The sequence below is a fragment of the Betta splendens genome, chromosome 21 (assembly GCF_900634795.4).
Source record: "Betta splendens chromosome 21, fBetSpl5.4, whole genome shotgun sequence".
Classification (NCBI taxonomy): domain Eukaryota; kingdom Metazoa; phylum Chordata; class Actinopteri; order Anabantiformes; family Osphronemidae; genus Betta; species Betta splendens.
In genome coordinates this window covers 1,144,522-1,166,481 of record NC_040899.1, presented here as the reverse complement: position 1 = coordinate 1,166,481, position 21,960 = coordinate 1,144,522, and the positions used below count along the sequence as shown (strand labels likewise).

The 21,960-nt window shown below is 48.7% G+C and overlaps 2 protein-coding genes across 2 annotated transcripts; one reads left to right on the top strand and one right to left on the bottom strand.

Annotated features, from left to right (window-relative positions):
• Nucleotides 1–10,501: 10,501 nt before the first annotated feature.
• Nucleotides 10,502–11,428, bottom strand: LOC114846939 (olfactory receptor 11A1-like). Its single transcript, XM_029136220.1, has one exon. The coding sequence runs from the start codon at nucleotides 11,426–11,428 to the stop codon at nucleotides 10,502–10,504; it is 927 nt and encodes a 308-aa protein (XP_028992053.1).
• Nucleotides 11,429–12,071: 643 nt separating this feature from the next.
• Nucleotides 12,072–12,998, top strand: LOC114847284 (olfactory receptor 11G2-like). Its single transcript, XM_029136837.1, has one exon. The coding sequence runs from the start codon at nucleotides 12,075–12,077 to the stop codon at nucleotides 12,996–12,998; it is 924 nt and encodes a 307-aa protein (XP_028992670.1). The 5' UTR covers nucleotides 12,072–12,074.
• Nucleotides 12,999–21,960: the final 8,962 nt, after the last annotated feature.

Sequence of the window (21,960 nt, the reverse complement as noted above, 5' to 3'; positions counted from 1 at the left end):
CAGAGTTGCTAAAGGACTGCTTTCCCCTCCTGAGGCATCGAACGGTTTGCCAGAATCTCTTTGAGGCTGAGCGGTAATCCTCCTCCATGGCCTCCCCAAACTCCTCCCAGGCCAGAGTTTTTGAGGTATGCCAATGCCCCCATGCTTCCAATGCTCCCTCCAGAGACCCCAAGAAAGCCGGGTACTCCACACTACCGTTTGGCCCGTAAGCACAAATGACAGACAGTGACCTATCCAGCTTATTTACAGTTAGGTTTAGAAAGCCTGTTTGTCAGCTCAAGTTTTGAGTGTCCCACTACAAGATTAGTAAAGCTGTAGCTTAACATTGTTCACCCAAAGGGTGAGGCAGACGTTGGTGCATGAGCGTACTGGCTCAGCATAGCATTTATGTTGTGTTGTACCTAATCAATTTGTAGTTGTGACATCAGGTGTTTCTTGCAAATATTAGAGAACTGTGCTACTGTACTAGTTGTTTTGGCATTAGTTTTGATGTTGGGTTTCGCAGCATCCATAGTTCCCACATTCTCTGCATGTAGCCCCACTCACTAGGGTTACTGCTGTAGTAGCATTTCAATAGTTCCCTGTTCTCATCTTTTGTCTATGATTTCTTATTCTTGTTCCAGTACTCCATCTGACATGGACCTTGTTGACCCAGGCGACGTCCGGTGTGACTTGAGGTAGGATAGCATTAAGGAAGATGGCATTAAGCATTACCTTGCCCAGACTGGATTTTCGCTCACTCCAACCGCGATTCTAGCGAGGTTAGTGACAGTAACACTCGCACTGTACTATCCTGTATCCTCCCAGCAACCCAGATGAACAAGCTACTAATGGATGGAGAACACCCTAAATAGTTAACCGAAGGCTAAACAGTCCTGATCCTGAAGGATCCCCAGAAGGGAACAGTCCCACCCAACTACAGCCCAATAACCTGTCACAATGGCACAATGGTGGAAGGACCCAAATGCACAGCGAGGCTTGAGTAAATGAGTGTTTTAATAAGAACGTAGTCAGGCAGGCAATGGTCATACACAGGTGGGCAAAAACAAGATCCGACAAGGAGTAGGCAAAGACGTGGTCAAAAAACAGGCAGAGGTCAAACACACTAGACTGGACTATCAGAGACTGGGCAAGAACCAAAATGGTATTACCAAACTGGATCATGCACGGTGTCACAATCTGGGTATTTGCTTCTCGTTGTGTTTCTTGTTTCTGGCATTTACTTTGAAGGACTCTGTTTTCACTCAGCATGTTTTAGTTTCCTGTTTTGTTTTGGTAGTACTTCCGGTTTCTGTTTTCATCTGGTTAGCTCCCGTTTCACGTCCCGGTCTCATTACACACACCTGTCTGTCATTAGTAATCACCTGTGTATTTAAACCACCACCAGTCACCATAGTCTTTGCCAGATGACTTCACCTTCCAGCATTGTCTCGTTCAGCTTACTCCGTTGCCGACCTGTTTCCGTGTTCCTGACTACCGCTTATCGCCTGATCCTGACTGTTACCGTATGTTTTAGATCCTGTTACCGAACCTTGCCTGTTTACTGGAAGTGACTAAGCCTTATCCCTCTGTGCCTCAATCTTAGTGCCTACAAGTGTGTTACCTGGACTGTCTGGAACCACGTTTTTGTATTAAAGCCCTTTAATTATACCATCTGTCTGCTGCATTTGCACTGCGCATTTGGGTCCTCTCTCTGCCGTTCCGTGACACACGGGAACTGGAGACTCGACGACGCTGGAATGCTGGTCATGGAATGAACGCAGACAATCTGGCAAGGTGCTGGGGTGAGAGGTGGTGCTTAAGTACTGAACTACTGATTACTGATAATGTGTAGGTGGGGTTAACAAGGGTGGGAAGTAAAGATGCTCTGACTGAATATGGGAGTTAAACAGGAAGTGGTGACAAAATAAACCCGGAAATGACTAAGACAGTGAAGTAGTTGACTGAGGTCGTGACATAACCCGAGACTATAAGACCAGACATACCAACCTAAGCACTGCCTGGATTGACTAAAAGAAAGCCTAAGCCTACACATGGATCATGGAATGCTTGAAACTATACTAGATCAACAGGACTCTAAGAACCTTCATCCAGAACTCAATGGGAAAGTGGAAAACATCCCTAGAAGCCAACTTCAAGCCGACTGCCCAAGTCAACATCAAGCATATACCAAGGAGATGCTCTGTCCCCACTGCTGTTTTGCATAGGCTTAAACCATCTCAGCCAGATCATCACCAAGACTGGTTACAGGTATGAACTACTACTTAACACAACCATCAGCCACCTTCTCTATATGAATGACATCAAGCTGTATGCCAACAGTGAGCGAGATATCGACTCGCTGAGACATAGCAGCAGGATATACAGCCAAGACATCGGAATGTTATTTGGACATTCGGACAAGTGTGGTCGAATGGTAGCAGGGGGAAGAAAGGTAGTCAGAACCGAGGAGACAGAACTACTGTAATGGAAAAATTGTACTTTAATGCTTTTGTGTTCATTTCTGACTCTGTATAGTGACCATGCATTCTGTACTTGTTGATTAGACCCAGAACTGAACATTCTCAGACAGACAATCTATCTCCCTCTCAAGGTGACCGATTGTTCATGGCCTGAGTCTGCCTTTTAACCCTGGGCTCTGGCTCCTTTTTGTCTGATGCCTCACCAGACCCAAGGCTGTAGCCTTGTTTATTCCCTGTGTAATATGAACATCTTCACCCACAGTGTGATAAGGAGATTCCACCAGGTCCAGGGAAAAAGGTTAAAAGGAAGAAGCAACTTGAGGATCGTGGGCTCTTTGCATTATACCTCCGTGGTGTGTGCACTGATCTCCCCAGCTGGTTTTTGGTTTGTTGATGTGCACGATCAACATCCATGCTTTTTATTTGCTTTCCCCATTATTTTTATTTTATCCTTTCTTTATTATTTCAATAAATCGCACAAAAGGACAACTCTCTCATCTGCTTCTTTATGGAAAAATTTCCACCACAGAAATTGGCGTCTACGAACAGGATCCCGCTGCAGGTCGTCTGGACGGTGTGATCAGGGACGGCGGTCCTGAGGACTAGGGTCGCTCAGCCTCCAAACCTCTACAGCTGTTCTGAGTGGGAGGACTGCTCACCCGTCTGGATCGCCTCTGACGAGATCCAACGAACTCAAAATCCAATGAACACAAAATCCAACCTCTACTCGGCCCGGTGAGAGAGATTCCGTTTTGTTGCGACTTGTTGAAGAAAAAAAAAAAAAAAGAAACGGGTTTGAAATTGGTTTCAGTTATTCGGGGTTTACTTGGCTCTGATCATTTGGCTTAGGGAAAGTAAGGCAAATACAGTAACAATTGATTCTAAAACATCCCCAACTAGACTAAAACAAACAACGACAAAAGAAAAATATAACTAGGACTAGAGATAATAATATTTCTAAAACGATTATTTGGCTGAAAACATCCAAAAATAATATATATTTTTTTTAATTTTAAATTTAATATTCGGGTAAAATTAATTAGGTCAAAGTCTGCCCTGGTGGCCGAGACGGTGGTTGCTAAGGGTTGGCTCGTGGGACCGAGCTTGTTTTGTCTGTACTGAGGATACAGACCAGTGTGCAGATCTGAGCGCAGTCCAAAGGGAGTGGACAAGAAATAAAAGACGGCTTCTGTAAGACGGAGCGCGTTTGCAGGGGGAAGTGTTTTTGAGATACGAGGGACCCGGGTCTTAGAGGGGCCTGACGGTGAGGGAGCACTTCCGAGAACCCTGTCGCTGATCTGAACGGTTCCCTTTCTACGGAGACGTCCGTGGAAGAGAAATTTCGAAAAAAGGTTCCGGCCGGAACACATAAAAATCTAAGGCAGGAAACCGCCGGGACTCTGAAAGATGGATTCGGGGCGATCTAAGTCTCCACCACCAGACTGCAGCATTACAAAATTAATGAGACGTAAATATGGTGATGAGTGCGTGTCATGTCTTCACGACTGGACAAAACATTATGGGTTTCAAGAAGGTGGATCACTCAGTGTGAAGGACATACGCGCTTTAAAAGAAAAATTAGAAGAGGAGAAACAGCTCCGTAAAAGTAGAACGATCAAAGTTAAAACCTTAGAAGAAATTGAATTAAACAACAGATGCCTTGAGATTTGGGTTAAAGAATCAGAACGCAGGGAAAGACTGAAATGCCAAAAAGAGTTAGGAGGGAGAAAGGACGAGAGTGGTGACGTAGCTGGCAGAAAAGATAACAACTCTGTGGAAGCTCGCACACCGCCACTATACACACATACACACACACAACATGATGAGAAACAGAGCGCTCCCACTGTTTCTGCTTTGTATCCTTTTGCAGAGCTGAGCGCGATCAAGGTGAATCCCGACCTGGACTCCTTCTACGTAAGCAGGAGGGCCGGGCAGGGTGGACAGCAGGACCAACAGCCTGACCAACAACAACAGCCTGATCCACAGCAACAGCCTGCCCCATATCAGCCTGCCCCACTGCAGCAGCCTGGCCCACACCAACAGCCTGGCCAACCTCTGTCATCAGGAGCTGCAACATCGGCTGCAGAGCAGTCAGAGCATGTGGAGGACAGTGTAAATGCCACACCAACTCCTGGAATGGATGTAGAGACGTTCTGGGCTAATTCACCTGTCGGCTTCATTCCTACATCATCCACTGCCACAAGCTGTGCTCATGCACCAACTGCCACTACGAGTGCTGCCTCTGCAACTACCAGCGTTCGTACCCTAAGGAGCAACACACTAGTAGCTCCAGAAATCAGCTTGCCCATGGTGGAAGTGGCCGGCCCTGAAGGAAGCATGTTAGTGCACAGACCATGGACTAGCGCTGACATAGCTGACTTTGCTCAAAATCTCCCAGACATCACTGTATCGGGAAAGACATTCGGTGCCAACCTTCTGGCTTTCTGCCAGGAGTACAGACCCACTGGAGCTGAGATCCGTCGCATCCTGGCCAAACGTCTTGCACCTTGTGAATAATAAAAGCTGGCTTGACAATTGCCTGATGTGACACTTGCTCTCAAACACAAAGACTGGACAAACAACTTAAATGATGGATTCGTTACCGCAGTGAGGACGCTTGTTGCCCACCTCGAAACTGCGTTCCCTGATAAAGTCTGTATGATTAAAGTCACCACATGCAAACAACAACCAGAGGAATCAGTTGATGACTTTGTTCACCGCCTCACCAACGCATACAACACACATGATGGAGTTCATCCTCCCCCTGAAGGAGTGAGAGGACTCGTTTGTTCAACATACGAGAGTCACCTGTGTGAACTGGTGATGAAAGGCTTACTCCCTGAAGTTTTTGACGCCGTGAAGCAGTCATACATCGAATGGAAAGAAGAAGCGCGTCTGTCTGACCTCACAAGACACGCACGCCATGCTTATGACACTCTCCAGCAGAAGAAGATGGCAAAGAAGGAAAAACAACAGAGCGAATTGTATCTGCCATCCTTGGAGATGTTCTCTGCGATGCATAACAACAACAGAGGAGCGGGCAGGTTTCGCGGGCGAGGACGAGGAAGAGACTTCAGACGGAATTGGCCCAACAGAGACACAGGAGGCGCATCTGGAGATCCAGGAAACGCTTGCCACATCTGCGGCGAGATGGGACACTGGAAGAAGCACTGCCCCTGGCTACGTCAGGTTCCACCCTCCCGGGCACTCTCGTCAGACTGACTAGAGGAGGAGCCCAGCGAAGGTTTCCGTTCACATGATGACGTAGACGGTACCGCACAGACAAACACACACTCGCTCACACTTGATACATGCTCAATAGATTCAAATTCATGCTTGCCTGCTTGCAATGAAGAATCGCTTTCTGCTCAAAATATCCCACAGAGTGATTTTGAAAAGAATAACAAACAGCTAAATGACAACTGCTGCATGACTTTACAGTCAAATGGTTTCAAACAATTTCCCGAGTTTGCTCTGACGGTTCAAGGTGAACGTATGATGTTTTTAGTAGACTCAGGAGCAACAAATTCGGTAATAAAATCTTCCATGTTTTCCAATCCACCTAAAATGAGTGGACGATTTGTGCACACTATAGGTTCGTCTGGCCAGACAATAAAAGAAAAACTTACTGTTCCTCTGTCTTGCACAACATCAGACGGCAAGACACTCAAACATTCATTTTTGCTTTCAAACTTATGCCCAGTTAATCTATTAGGAAGAGATCTCATGTGTAGTTTAGGTATTTCACTGATTTCCACTCCGGAGGGAGTGCAGGTCACAACCACGGACAATGTGAATAATTATTCCTTTGTTTGTGTTAATTTCAGCTCAGAGCCGCTGCTCTACTCTTATCAGTGGCTGCTGAAGGGAGAGGCTGTAACTGAGGCCCTCATACAGGCTGCTCGACAGCTTGTTTCCTCGCAGAATACGACCTTTAGAGACGCATCTGAACTGTCTTGTACAGCACATGTGTCCACTGGTCCTGATGAGGAGTTTGAAAAATCATGGTTACGCACACATGCGGACAAACTGACCTCAACCTCTCTTTTTTGGGATGAACATAGGTCTGCGCTTGCGATTTCTCTCACTAACGAACAAGAGAGATTTGTTGATGCTTATTCTACAGATCCACATGTCCTTCTGTCAAAACATGACGGAGACAGATGGCAGGACTTGGGTCCTTTCGTGGACAGATGTCAACGGGAAGGAGACTGGCAAACGACTTCCGACCCGAATGTGATTTATTCACCTACTTTGCATGCTTACAAAAAACTTTTTCAGTCTAACTTTCATGCGCAGCGTACAGTGCACTTGGTACCTCAACATTCCACACACACTCCACACCACGTGTTTTTGTCAGAGGACGCTCTGACGCAGTATCCAGCCTTACAGGAAGTTCCAACTTCCCTGTGGGCCACACACAAATATGATGTAGGTTTGATCAAAGGATGTGACCCAGTGGTCATCACGCCAAAATCTGACTACAGACCATGCAAACAGCAATACCCTTTAAAGAGAGAAGCAATTGAAGGAATAACACCGGTGTTTAACTCTCTGTTGAAAGCAGGAGTCATCGTCCCATGTGACAACTCTCCAGTGAGGACTCCACTCTTCCCAGTTAAGAAAATCAGAGACAAAGGACAGCCAACAGAATGGAGGTTTGTCCAGGATCTGCAAGCAGTAAATGCGGCGGTCCAACCACGCGCACCTACGGTACCGAACCCCTACACCATTCTTTCTCAGGTTCCGCCCAAGGCTAAATTTTTTTCAGTAATTGATTTGGCCAATGCTTTTTTCAGCGTGCCCGTCCACAAAGACAGTCAATTCTGGTTTGCTTTTGAATTCAACGGAAAGTCATACACCTTTACCAGACTGTGCCAGGGGTATTCAGAAAGCCCTACCATCTACAATATGGCACTAAAAGACAGCCTGGATGATCTTGTCTTGTCCCCAGGCACCGCCCTGCTGCAGTACGTTGACGACTTAATGATCTGCACTGAGGATCAGGAAACTTGCAAAGCAGATACGATCAAGCTGCTGCGAGCGGGGTGGACGAGTGCTATACCCTTTATGGGCCCCATAATAGAGGTTAACAAGAATTTGGCCTGGATCAACTACCTTTATTGCAATCAACAGCGTTTCATCAACAAAACTGCGGGCGGTATGAGAGGCATGTCTGGGCAGCTGGCTCCCACGTCTCAGATGACTTGGCAGAATAGAATGGCCCTGGACATGTTGCTAGCGGAGAAAGGAGGTGTCTGCGGAGAAAGGAGGTATGTTTGGAGAAGCGTGCTGTACTTTTATCCCCAACAACACTGATTCTAATGGTACTGTGACAAAGGCTATCGAGGGCCTTGAGAGTCTTAGAGACGAATGGGCTAGAAACTCCGGCGTAGATCCGTCCCCTTGGCGCTGGCTAGACCAAACTTTTGGAAAATGGAAATCAGTTTTTATGTCGGCAATAGTCTCGCTTATCATCTTCATGGCCGTGATCATGTTGCTTGGTTGTTGTGTTATTCCTCTAATTAGGGGTCTCATCATGTGCGCGATATCAGCGGTGCTTTCGTACCAAATGACACAATGCACTACATTCAGGTATCCAGATACCGATTCACTCATTGGTTCTGATGCTGACTCTGTAGAGGATGATGTTGACGTTGATAACGAGTACCACAAAGATGACTCAGATGATGATGGTAGTGACACGGAGACTGACGCCACAATAGTTTAAATCCACATATAACCCTCTTCCTATTTTTGCTTGACTGAACGTGATCTGATTGATTATAGGCTTATGTCCCTGTCTTTCCAAAGCTCATACACAAGGGTTATTCTAGTATAACTACCCACAAAAACAGCTCACAATCTTTTATCCCTACGCCATTTACATCTTTATAAGCAATATATTTAACGAATCATTTTTAAAGAATGCTTTATTACTACAAAATGAATGCCACGATTGACAATTTTTATTCTTTTAATGTTTGATTAATGTGTAATCAAAAGGGGGGAAATGTAATGGAAAAATTGTACTTTAATGCTTTTGTGTTCATTTCTGACTCTGTATAGTGACCATGCATTCTGTACTTGTTGATTAGACCCAGAACTGAACATTCTCAGACAGACAATCTATCTCCCTCTCCAGGTGACCGATTGTTCATGGCCTTAGTCTGCCTTTTAACCCTGGGCTCTGGCTCCTTTCTGTCTGATGCCTCACCAGACCCAAGGCTGTAGCCTTGTTTATTCCCTGTGTAATATGAACATCTTCACCCACAGTGTGATAAGCAGATTCCACCAGGTCCAGGGAAAAAGGTTAAAAGGCAGAAGCAACTTGAGGATCGTGGGCTCTTTGCATTATACCTCCGTGGTGTGTGCACTGATCTCCCCAGCTGGTTTTTGGTTTGTTGATGTGCACGGTCAACATCCATGCTTTTTATTTGCTTTCCCCATTATTTTTATTTTATCCTTTCTTTATTATTTCAGTAAATCGCACAAAAGGACAACTCTCTCATCTGCTTCTTTATGGAAAAATTTCCACCACAACTACCAAAAAGGAAAGCAGATGTGGAGGATAGCTACACATACCTTGGAATCCCACAGGCGAACGGTAACCACAAAGAGGCTCCAAGGACCACTAAGTACCTCCAAAGGGTAAGGCAAGTTCTGAGAAGTCAGCTGAATGATAAGAACAAAGTCCGGGTAATCCACACGTACGCCCTCCTGGTCATCAGATATCCGGCCGGCATAATAAGATGGCCAAAGGAGGAGATGGAAGCCACTGACCTCAAGACAATTGATCTTGCTGGAATGTGTTGGTGAAGGAACTAGTGTGGGGCAAGTCCATTTAAAACCTTAAAAACAAAGATCAACAGCTTAAAATCAATTCTAAAATTAATTGGAAACCAGTACAGAGGGGCGAGAACTGGTGTTATATGGTTAAACCTTCTAATATTCAAGCATTTTGAACCATCTGAAGACGACCAAGACATGTCTCATTAACTTCAGCATGCAGGGGCTTACAGTAGTAATGTGTGGAACTAATAAAAGAATGAATTAGGATTTTGGGCTGCACAGTGGTTCAGTGGGTAGCACTGTCTCTTCACAGCAAGAGTGTGGGTTGTTATGCCCGTGTTCGTGTGGGTTCTCACTGGGGTTCACTGGCTTCCTCCCAGAGTCTACAGACATGCTATTAGGTTAATTGGTTACTCTACATTGCCTGTAGGTGTCAGTGTGTGCGCAAATGGTTGTTCGTCTCTTTGTGTGGCCCTGGGATGGACTGGCGACCTGTCCAGGGTGTACCCTGCCTCTAGTCGGGATAGGCTCCAGCCCCCTCCATGACTCCCCCATGGGAATAAGCAGTAGCAGATGGATGGATGGAATTAGAATTTTAAAATCATTAAAAGAAAGGAATGACTTGACCTTGCTTAAAATCTCACCACTCGTTACTCCCGAGTCATGTAAAATATTAGTTCAATTTGAAAGAATCATTCACGAACATCACTATCAGTGAACTGGAACTGAATAGAAAAAGGTGTTTTACGTGGACATTATCAATTTAAATCTCCTCCAAATGGCAGAGTTCATAGTACCAAGTCATTTATGGCAAAGCTGTATCCGAATCAGCTGAATCACCATAGTACTTTGAGTCTGAAGGATCACTTAAATGCGTTTACTATGCGTTATTCCATGATAGCATTCCTGCCTTATACTGTACATTCTGTTAACTCATAACTCATTCACCTAACATATTCAGACATTTCTCTATACTTGTCATTTTAAGTCAAGTATTAGACGAAAAACATTTACTTACTATACTTGTAAAAAGAAACCAAGTATACTTGATCACTTAAATATACTTTGGTTTGGTAAATCTTAGTATATATGTGCATAAAAGTGAACTTAAACTTTTTCCTTTTTAGTTTACTGAGAACAATGGGAGTAAGCAGCATCAAAACATCGGAAGAGGAATCTAAAACTTAAATAGCATCTATCTAGCATCAGTACTCTCATTGTATAAATGATTTACTTATACCTAAATATCAGTTCACTGTGACTCGATACAACAGCTTCTCCAGCTGTTTAGAGATTTCTTTCATCTTCAGTCCATAAATGATTGGATTCAACAGAGGATTATATAGAATAACTTGTAAACTCATGACCAAATGTGCAGCTTTAGGTAAATCTGCCCCCAGTCGAGCTATAGTAACATCAAAGACAGACAGACAGGAGAAGCTGAGCAGAACCAGCAGATGGGGAAAACAGGTGTGAGCAGCTTTCCTCCTGATGTTTCTACCGCTGTTGTACAATATCATCAGGATCCTGCTGTAGGTGAAGACGATGAAGAGCAGAGGGAGAAGAGCCGTGAGCGTCAGACCGAGCAACCCATAAACAGACCGAACTGTGGAGCTCACACAGTCAAGACTGTAGATGGAGTTGTTACAATAAACCGCATCTAAAGAGAAACGACACAGCTGGATGTCAGCGCTCAGCGACACAGGGACTGCCACGCTGCAGACGGGCAGCAGCCAAGCCAACACCAGCAGAATGCTGACGGTCGACTTCCTCATGATGGTCGGATACAGCAGAGGCCGACAGATGGACACATACCGGTCGTAGGACATGGCCGCCAGCAGCAGAAACTCTGAGCCGGCTGAGGCATAATATACATGAAACTGAAAGAGACAGAGCGAATAAGAGATGACCTGTGTGTCTGACAGAAAGTCCAGCAGCAGCTTTGGGTAGATGTTGGTACTGAAAACAAGCGAGTTGAGCAGCAGAGCAGCGATGAAGACGTACATGGGCTCATGGAGACTTTTATGAACACAGATCAGACACACGATGGAGACGTTGAAGCAGATGATGAGGACATACGCTGTGAACATGACCAGGAAATAAAGATATCTGAACGTGTGCAGCTCCAGGTGTCCACCCAGAGTTATGTACGTGGTGTTATGTTCATCTTCCATTGCAGTTGTTGATTATTGTTCAGTGGTACAACAAACAACAAAGCGTTTATAATAAGAAGAACATCCAAGCAGCTGTAACCCACAGACACAACCATCAACTTTCCATCTCTGTGGAGCTCTTTAAAGTGTCCGCCGGAGACTGTCCTCAAACGCTACACGTCCAAAATTCCATCTGACTTCTGAGCTGAGACTTACAACGTTCACATGGTGATAAGGTGTGAGGTTTTAGAAATGGGTCAGCGTCTTTCACACAACCACACAGAGAACATTCGTTGTGAACCAGCGAAGAAAAGCCTGTGCTAGTGGTGGAGAGGCGAGGAGAAAAAACAGCAGGGGCTTCACAACCGTGTGACTCACAACGAGTGACAAGCTGCTTTATGACTTTGACAGACGTGACTTTTCTCCAACAGCCCAGTTGGATCCAGGCCTCCAGAGTTTAGTTAGGCAGCTCTTCCCTCGTTAGCCTTAATAAGGCCCATGGAGGCTGCCCACCTTGTAAATACGCGTCAGTTCAACGGTTCTCCTCGCAGAGGTGGACACAAACATGCTCCTGAACCTCAGAGCCACATTGATGGAAATGAAATTGAATCACATCCTTCTCACATTTGTCTGGTTTATGTCCATTACTCAGCGGGTAACACTATTAATGGAGGGAGAACTAAACGTTTCTTATTTCATTCTTGACAGACACGTGGAGCATCACAGGTTCAGGTACCTCTACTTCACGGTGGTTCTCACAGTGTACGTCCTGATTCTGTGCAGTAACTGTACTGTAGTTTACCTGATCTGCAAACAGCCAGACCTCCATGAGCCCATGTGCGTGTTCATCGCTGCTCTGTTACTCAACTCTGTTGTTTTCAGCACCAACATCTACCCAAAGCTGTTGCTGGACTTTCTGTCAGACACACAGGTCATCTCTCACAAGGCCTGTCTGCTCCGGTTTTTCCTTTTTTACACTTCCGGTAACTCAGAGTTCCTGCTGCTGGCGGCCATGGCCTATGACAGATACGTGTCCATCTGTCGGCCGCTGCACTACCCCAGCATCATGAGGAGAAGCACTGTTAGCGTGTTGGTGGCTTCAACCTGGTTCGTACCTGCCTGTCAGGTTGTGGCAACAACAGCAACGATTTCCAGTCAGAGCTTGTGCAGCTTCAGGCTCAGAGGAATCTTCTGTAACAGCTCGGTTTACTCACTTCTCTGTGTGACATCACGAGTATCTGTTTTTGGTGTGTTCACTTTGTTGAACTCTGTTGTTCTCTCTGTGATCTTCATCGTGTTCACCTACACTAGGATCCTTCTCATTTGTTATTGCAGCAGTGCAGATGTGAGAAGGAAAGCTGCTCACACCTGTTTACCTCACCTGCTGGTTCTCATCAACCTCTTTTTTTTGGTAACATATGACGTTGTCACAGTTCGAGTGAATCCAGACCTTCCTAAAACAGCTTTTTTAATCATGACTCTGGAATTGGTTTCGTATAATCCTCTTTCTAATCCACTTATCTACGGATTAAAAATGAAAGAGATTCAAAAAAACCTGAAGAAGTTATTCTGTGCACATGAAAACAGCTGATGAATGTGTTATAATGCAGAGATGTGGGTATTTCTAAGTGAATCAGCAACGACATGTGACTGACATGGTTTAAACTAGTTCAGTCTTGTGATGGACACAAAGCTAGGTTACAAGGTGTCATGTTGCTCTAATTTCAACCGACACATAAAGTAGATAAAATACACACATTCACTGTGTGTTAGAAAGCTGACGTCATGATAGCATCTTTTAGGGGTCTGTCTATTGTGTTTACAGTAATAAGTAATAAATTGTGCTTTTGTTTTCACTATGAGTGTCATAATAAACAAACCCTTCATTACAGCAGCTCTCTGTCTCTACACTTAAAAAATTAAGGCCTTAAACTTGGACTTTATGTAATTTACTTACTTAAATAAATCTAAATGTTCGATGTAAATTTATCACATAAATACCAGGTAAGAAGTGACATTCAACAAGAAGTCTTTCAGTCAGCTTGGGTTTATGCCTTCAAATTACATAATTTAAGAATACAATCAGTATAACACAGAGTATGTGTGTGGGTTTGAGTGTAGCACTACATGGGGCGAGCATGGGCATACTTGAGCGAGAGAATGGGTAAGTGTGAAAGAAGGGTGAGGATGGCTCTGGCTGTGCTGTGTGTGGCGCCTGGGCAGTAGTACTGCGGTCCCTGGGTCTCGGCTGTCCCTTCCTGGCTGGGGGCTGTGGGAGGCGGTGGGATGGGTAGCAGAGCCAGTCGGGAACCTGGCTCTGCGGACCCTGGTGCTCTGCTTCCCAACTACATTTCTCCACATTCATCCACTTAGGTCTGCAAGGGGCGTCCTGCTGATGGAGGGACCGGGGCTACCGGGAAGTGGTTCCGTCCCTTCCAAGTGGGATGCTCTGCAGTTTTAATTGCATTAGTCATACACACTTGTCCAGGAATCTGGGGGCTCCTTCCGGATGGCTCTGTCTGCTGGACCCCTCGGAGAATTGACAATCTCCCAAAGTTCCTCATACTTAGCCACATACACATACATTTAGGGCCGGGGGTGGGCTCCTTCACTGGGGCCTGGGGCTGAGGCCAGTTGTGGCCTCGCCCACTGGCCCTGGTGGAGAGATCTCCACCCAGTTTTAACTGCGAAAAGACATTTAGGGTGAGGGGGGGCACTGTCCGGGGGACACACCGTCAGTCAGCGGTTGTGCCCCTGGAGGTGTCACCCACCTTCAGTGCACTTTAGTTCCACACACTCACATCCAAGCTGGGTTGCAGGGTTCTGGGGTACCTTTTCTGCTGCCCTCTGCCTCCCCCGGGTTGGGGGGTTTGGGCGGGGCTCGAGAGGAGCTGCGGTCCCTGCCTGGGGCCACATGGACGGCAGGCCGGAGACCTACCTGTCACGGAACGGCAGATGAACGGACCCACATGCACAGCGACGAGACGTGAGGCGAGGCGATGCGATAAAGTGGTATTTAATTCCAGAACTCAGGTCACAACGGTCCGGGATCATACACAGGTGACAGTAGGTAATCCAGACAGACGTGGCAGGCAGGGATAAGGCAGGCTCAGAGTCAACGAACAAACAGGATACACGGGTTACAGCGGGGCTAGGTCAGCGAACGGGACTATGACAGGAGCACACAAAACACGGCCGGACAGGATCAACAAACTGGAACAACGGTAACACACAAACAACGATCTGGCAAATGATGACTGTGACAGGTGGTGCTTAAATGTCCGGGGAGTGATGATGAATGAACAACAGGTGCGTGAACTGAAAACCGGAAGTAAGGTTAGCGTGAGTGTGATGGACTGGTAAACCGGAAACTATCAAACTAAAACAGGAAGCGGAAACTGGAACCCAAAACATGATGATGAGACAGAACAACAAGGTGCCTTCAAGATAAAACTAAAAACAGAGCCGGAACCTGACACTACCCTCCCCACGAATGTGATCGAGCGAATGGTGTGGGAGCGAGAATGTATCTGGGAATGCATTGGTTCACGTATGATTGACTAGTTTGTTGTGAAAGAGTTTATGGTGTGTGTGTGTGTTGATGTGATGATGTGTGTTGCACATGTGGGTGGGTGTATGCGTCTGTGTTTGTGTGAGTTGGTATGCGTGTGGTGCGGTTGGAGTGTGAGGGGTCCGGTTTTCCGCCCGGGGTACGATGATCGTCTGCCTGGGTGGTCTCTTTCCTGCTGACCCCCACCAATTGCTGGCCTTGTGCTGTAGGCCGGTGTGGTGCCAGGTGATGAGGTCGGGCAGATGGGGTAGGCCCCGCTCCGCTCATGTGGGGGTGGTGGACTGGGGGCAGGTCCCACTCTGGGCGCGGGGGCATCTTCTGGTGGGCTCCTCTTTCAGGCCGACCCTCCCGCTGGGGGGAGTGTTTGCCCCTGGTTCTCATGGGGCGGACAGCGTTGACCCACGGTGGCCCACTCTGACCTGGGGTGCTGTCTCGGTGGCTGCTGCAGCTCTGCCGGGGGGGCTCTGTGTGGGCGGCTTGGGTCGCAACACCTGCCCTCCTGGAACTGAAGGTGTGTGGGCTCCCTGGCTGCTAGGATTCCTTCCTCTGCTTGTTGGATGGGCATAGTGGCCGAGCCCCTCCATCACCCTGGCTTTCACAAGTGGCATTGTTCATGCACCAACGTCTGCCTCACCTTTTGGGTGAATAATGTTAAGCTACAGCCTTACTAACCTTGTAGTGGGACACTTTCCAAATCCAACTGTAAGTATTACTGATACTTATCACTACCAATATCAATAATGTGTAAATATGGAATTTGTGGTGTTGTATGTCATGACTTGACATGAAGTAGTATGGGATATGTATAACAATGCACATATGTATGTATATGATATGTATATGTTTGTATGAGTATGTGCACATACCTTAACACTATTATTGTATAGAGCCAGGACCTGACAGTACCCCTCCCCCAAGGGCGGATTCCAGACGACCAAAAAAGAAAAGGAAAAACGAGCAGGGCGGGCGGAGGGAGGACCGGCGGAGGGCAAGAACCAAAAACAACCCGCATGGAACACCAACAGGGCGGGCGGAGGGCGGACTGGGGGAGGGCAAAACGGGAACCCCCATCAAAACAAAACTCACGCCCGAACTCGACAGACCAGAGGATCTACCAGAAAAACAAAACAAGAACGGGTCTCATAATCAGTAAACCAACATGAATGTCCACAAGACAGAAACAGGTCCACGACCAGAAAAAACACAGAGTCCAGGATTCCCTCACGGCGGTTGGAGACGCGGTGAGATCCTGCCCAGCCGCCGCTGAGGCAGGGGGGCACACCCAGTGCCCTTGGGCTGGGCCAGTGGCCACGGGAACCCCCCCGAACGGCGATGTCCTCCAGGCGGACGCTGATCCTGGAGACTGAGGGGTCGAGGCGGACGTCGCTGCAGGAGGCAGCGCCATCCAGGCAGCAGGAGGCGCCGAGGCGCCCCCTCCTGGAGGTCGGCAGGAACTACGACGGGCGCGACCCCCTCCTGGAGGTCGGCAGGAACTACGACGGGCGCGACCCCCTCCTGGAGGTCGGCAGGAACTACGACGGGCGCGACCCCCTCCTGGAGGTCGGCAGGAACTACGACGGGCGCGACCCCCTCCTGGAGGTCGGCAGGAACTACGACGGGCGCGACCCCCTCCTGGAGGTTGGCAGGAACTACGACGGGCGCGACCTCCTCCTGGAGGTGCGCAGGGACCGCAGCGACAAATCCAGCTGGCGCGACCTCCTCCTCCTGGAGGTCGGCGGGAATTGCCACTCCGAGACTGACAGGAACAGGGGCTAGAACGACCTCTACGTGGCCGACAGGAACGGGGGCTAGAACGACCTCTACGTGGCCGACAGGAATAGGGACTGGAACGGCAGCTACAGGACCGACAGAAACAGGGACTGGAACGGCAGCTACAGGGCCGACAGAAACAGGGACTGGAACGGCAGCTACAGGGCCGACAGAAACAGGGACTGGAACGGCAGCTACAGGGCCGACAGAAACAGGGACTGGAACGGCAGCTACAGGGCCGACAGAAACAGGGACTGGAACGGCAGCTACAGGGCCAACAGAAACAGGGACTGGAACGGCAGCTACAGGGCCGACAGAAACAGGGACTGGAACGGCAGCTACAGGGCCGACAGAAACAGGGACTGGAACGGCAGCTACAGGGCCGACAGAAACAGGGACTGGAACGGCAGCTACAGGGCCGACAGAAACAGGGGCTGGAACGGCCGCTGCTTGACCGACAGAAACAGGGGCTGGAACGGCCAGTGTTGACCGACAGAAACAGGGGCTGGAACGGCCGCTGCTTGACCGACAGGAACTACGGGACCGACAGGAACAGGAACTGGAACGGCCGCTGCTTGACTGACAGGAACTACGGGACCGACAGGAACAGGAAGTGGAACGGCCGCTGCTTGACCGACAGGAACTACGGGACCGACAGGAACAGGAACAGGAGCTGGAACGGCCGCAACATGGCCGACCGGGACAGGAACGGCCGCAACTTGGCCGGCCGGGACAGGAACGGCCGCAACATGGCCGGCCGGGACAGGAACGGCCTCAACATGGCCGACAGGAACGGCCTCAACATGGCCGACAGGAACGGCCTCAACATGGCCGACCGGGACAGGAACGGCCTCAACATGGCCGACAGGAACAGGAGCGACCTCAACATGGCCGACAGGAACAGGAGCGACCTCAACATGGCCGAGAGGGACAGGAACGACCTCAACCTGGCCGACAGGGACAGGAACGGCCTCAACCTGGCCGACAGGGACAGGAACGGCCTCAACCTGGCCGACAGGAACAGGAACGACCTCAACATGGCCTACAGGAACAGGAACGACCTCAACATGGCCGACAGGAACAGGAACGACCTCAACATGGCCGACAGGGACAGGAACGGCCTCAACCTGGCCGACAGGGACAGGAACGGCCTCAACCTGGCCGACAGGGACAGGAACGGCCTCAACCTGGCCGACAGGGACAGGAACGGCCTCAACCTGGCCGACAGGGACAGGAACGGCCTCTACTTGGCCGACAGGAACAGGAACGGCCTCTACTTGGCCGACAGGAACAGGAACGGCCTCAACATGGCCGACAAGGACAGGAGCGGCGTCCTTACTAGAGCCGGCGCGCTGCTCTCAGGCTCCCCACAGGAGCCGGCGGCGCTGCTCTCAGGCTTCCCACAGGAGCCGGCGGCGCTGCTCTCAGGCTCCTCACTAGAGCCGGCGGCGCTGCTCCCAGGCTCCTCACTAGAGCCGGCGGCGCTGCTCCCAGGCTCCTCACTAGAGCCGGCAGCGACTGAGACGGCGTCTACTCTGGAGCCGGCTTGGCTGCTTGCAACCGCCGAGCTCGACGGAGCAGACGTCGGGCCTGATCGGGTGTGCATAGCACCTGTTCGACAGGTGGTGTCCTCTGGCTGGGACAAGACCTGCGCGTGACTGGACTGAACTGGGACAGGAGCGTGACTGGACTGGACTGGGACAGGAGCGTGACTGGACTGTACTGGGACAGGACTCGACTGAACTGGGGCGTGGACGTGACTCGACTGGGCTGGAACGTGGACTGGGTTCGACGGGACGGGAACCTGGACTAGACTCGACGGGACGGGAACCTGGACTGGGCTCGACGGGACGGGAACCTGGACTGGGCTTGAATGGGCTGGAACCTGGACTGGGCTCGACTGGACTGGAACCTGGACTGGGCTCGACTGGACTGGAACCTGGACTGGGCTCGAATGGGCTGGAACCTGGACTGGGCTCGAATGGGCTGGAACCTGGACTGGGTTCGACCGGACTGGGACGGGACTCGACTGGACGGGAACCTGGACTGGGCTCGACCGGACTGGGACGGGGCTCGACTGGACTGGGACGGGGCTCGACTGGACTGGGACGGGGCTCGACTGGACTGGGACGGGGCTCGACTGGACTGGGACGGGGCTCGACTGGACTCTGGATGTAACGAGACTGAGCTGGAGACTGGACGGAACACGGCTGAGCTGGAGACTGGACGGAACACGGCTGAGCTGGAGACTGAACGGAACACGGCTGAGCTGGAGACTGAACGGAACACGGCTGAGCTGGAGACTGAACGGAACACGGCTGAGCTGGAGACTGAACGGAACCGCATGAGTGCAGGGAGTCCTCCCAGTGGAGCAAACATGGAGCTGGGCAGGTGGGTGCAGGCACGACGGTCCGACGGGGCTGGGGGGAGGAAACCGAAACCATCGACGGTGCGACCGAGGCTGGCGTGGTGCGGAGCGCGCTGTCCAACTCGCCGAGTCGCGCGCGCAATCGCTCGTAGAGGCGACGGACACTGGGGCGCTCTAGCACGCTATCCTCGTCCTCCAAGGTCCACATTGCCACCTCCATGGCGCATCGCTGGGTTTTCGGATGGGACGCCCTTCGGTAATCCTCCGCGAGGATCGAAAAATAATCGCGTAGGTCGCTGGGTAGCTTGACGTATGTAAACTCCATTCTTCCCGTGGTTGACTGAAACTCGCAGCCAAAAAGCAATAAACAAAAACAGTCACTGACCTAGACGGAGGCTGAATGCTGGCTGGGTCTAAGTCTGGCCAGATCGTTCTGTCAGGGACGCTCGGATGAGGACCCAAATGCACAGCGTAACACAGGTTGACAGTGATCAAAGGGTGGTTTATTCCGGGTTGGGCAGAGACAGCGTCAGGGACAGGCAAGGTTCATACACGAAAGCCAGGTATACAGTACCAAGTCGTCAGGCGGAGAATCGTGGTCAGGCAGGCAAACAAGGTCGGTAACGTGCAGAGCAGAAAACAGGGTACACAAAACACGGCCGGACAGGATCAACGAACTGGGAACGACGGTAACACTCAAACAACGATCTGGCAGTTTGCTAGAGTGAGAGGTGGTGCTTAAATATACTGAGCTGATTACTGATCGCGTGCAGGTGTGGGTAATGACCGAGTGAAGCAGGGACAGCTGTGACAAGACGTAAACCGGGAGTGAAGCTAGAACAGAAACAGAAACCAGGGGACTACCAAAATAAAACAGGATGATATGGCCAATGAGCAAAGTCCTTTTCAAAATAAAACTGAGCACAGAGCCAGGACCTGACAATTATTGGTATTAGTATTAATCTGCAAGGTAAACCACAGTACAAAAGTTGCTTAGTTATGAATGTGTTAGCTCCGATTGTTTACTTAACAAATTTGCTTGGTTTCAGCAGCTGGTTGCACCCCTTACGCCCCCAATATATATTCTATATATACTCCTCTTGTTAAAGCAAAGCTGTCCATCACAATATGGCATTCAGCGCAAGATATGCTGCTTGCTAAACTGCTGGACAGAACAAAAAAAAAAAAAAGAATACAATCAGTATTATACACTATTATTCTTTTGATGTTGTGACATTCAGCCTCTGCGCTGCTAGAGGCGCTCCTGGGACTTTTGGTGTGGGTCTGTGTTTGAGTTTTCATTTCCTGTGTAATTAGTTGACCCACCTGTTTTGGTTGTATTTAGGGGGATGTCTTTTGTTTCACACACTTGCTGATGTGTACGCGGTTGTAGCTGGATGCTACACCAAGTTACGTTTAAAGAGAGGAGAGTAAGGAGTGGAGTTTCTGTGTTTTGATTTGATGTCCTGTCACCACGTAAGGTTTGAGTGTCTTGTGTTTTATGTTTCATGTTTAGGATTTTCCCCATGTTACGGAGCATGTTTTCTTTAGCCTGTTAGACAGGGCTGTGTTTTTGATTTTAGTTGTCCTGTGTTATTTATTGTGTTATATGTGTAGGTTTCTGCCGGTAGTGTACGTAGCATTAGTATTGATTCTGAGTCTAGGTTGTTAAATGTTTACCTGCATTGCAGTGACTTTTAGTTTTTCCCTTTTGTGTTGAACTGAGTCCTGCTGTGCAGAGAGTTTATGTTGTATTGAAATAAACCCTTTTATGTTAACTGTGAAGACACTGTGTTGGGTCGTGCATTTGGGGTCTCCCCCCTCTCCTGTGTTCCCTGCGACCTGGTCTGCCGGTTGCGGCCAGGTGTCTGTTGAGGGATTACACAGAGAGCTATGTGCTGGAAGCACGTCGGCTGTGGTGCCTGAAGCCTCCGCTCAGTGTGAGCGCATTCTCCTCCCGGCTCTGTGAGAGCCGTAGTTCTCCCCGCTTGGAGTGGGTGCAGTCATTGCTCCTCTCCACCGCATCCCCTCTCCTGCCCCAGGGTTCGGAACCGACGGGGCGAGTTCGTAACAGATGTTGTATTCTCGTTTGGCCTTCACCTTACTGAACATACTCGGTGAGCTACTCTGAAGTGACTTACTCAAGGACCTAGTGGGATCTACTGGGCTTGAAACATCAACCTTCTGCTTCCCAACCCAATGCTATACCCACTGCGCCACCAAAAGATGCCTTCTACCTCATTAGAATTTTAAAAATTTATATTTAACTTTTTACATACAGTATATAAGTAATTATAACTGTTATTGATGAACCCTGACATATGATATAAAAATAATATAAAATTATACAATTTGTGCTTTATTGCCTTTTTGGTACAAACCCCTTCAGGAGTTCTATAGGGACTGCTCTGGTGGCTCAGTCAGTTACAGCATTACCTGTGAAGTTCCAACACAGCTGATCCTCCTGATTCACGTCTTACGTTAGTAGATATTATCTTGTAGATATTTTACATAACCATCAACTGATGAAATAGTTAACATGCAATTAAATTACATAAAGTTTAGGTTGTAGGTATGATTACTGTTAAAGTTATCTGATGTTTTTGCATACACTATATGTTTGAGCACATTATCTTTATGTTTATTAAAAAAACTAACATTTAAAATCTTTTTCTTTTTCATGTCACTGTAATACTTAAAAATTATAAATATGTTTTATTAGGGGGAAGAATCTTTTTTTTTACACTGTGTGTGAGTTCATGTCCAGGAAAGAAAAAGAGGGTCACAGGAAGCAGCTGGGTTGTGCAGCCTGGAGGAGAAAAGCAGCAGCTTCACTTGAATGTC

Bases quoted from the DNA above. Each gene is read 5' to 3' on its own strand.
- LOC114847284 (XM_029136837.1), top strand. From the start codon at position 12,075: ATGGAGGGAGAACTAAACGTTTCTTATTTCATTCTTGACAGACACGTG.
- LOC114846939 (XM_029136220.1), bottom strand. From the start codon at position 11,428: ATGGAAGATGAACATAACACCACGTACATAACTCTGGGTGGACACCTG.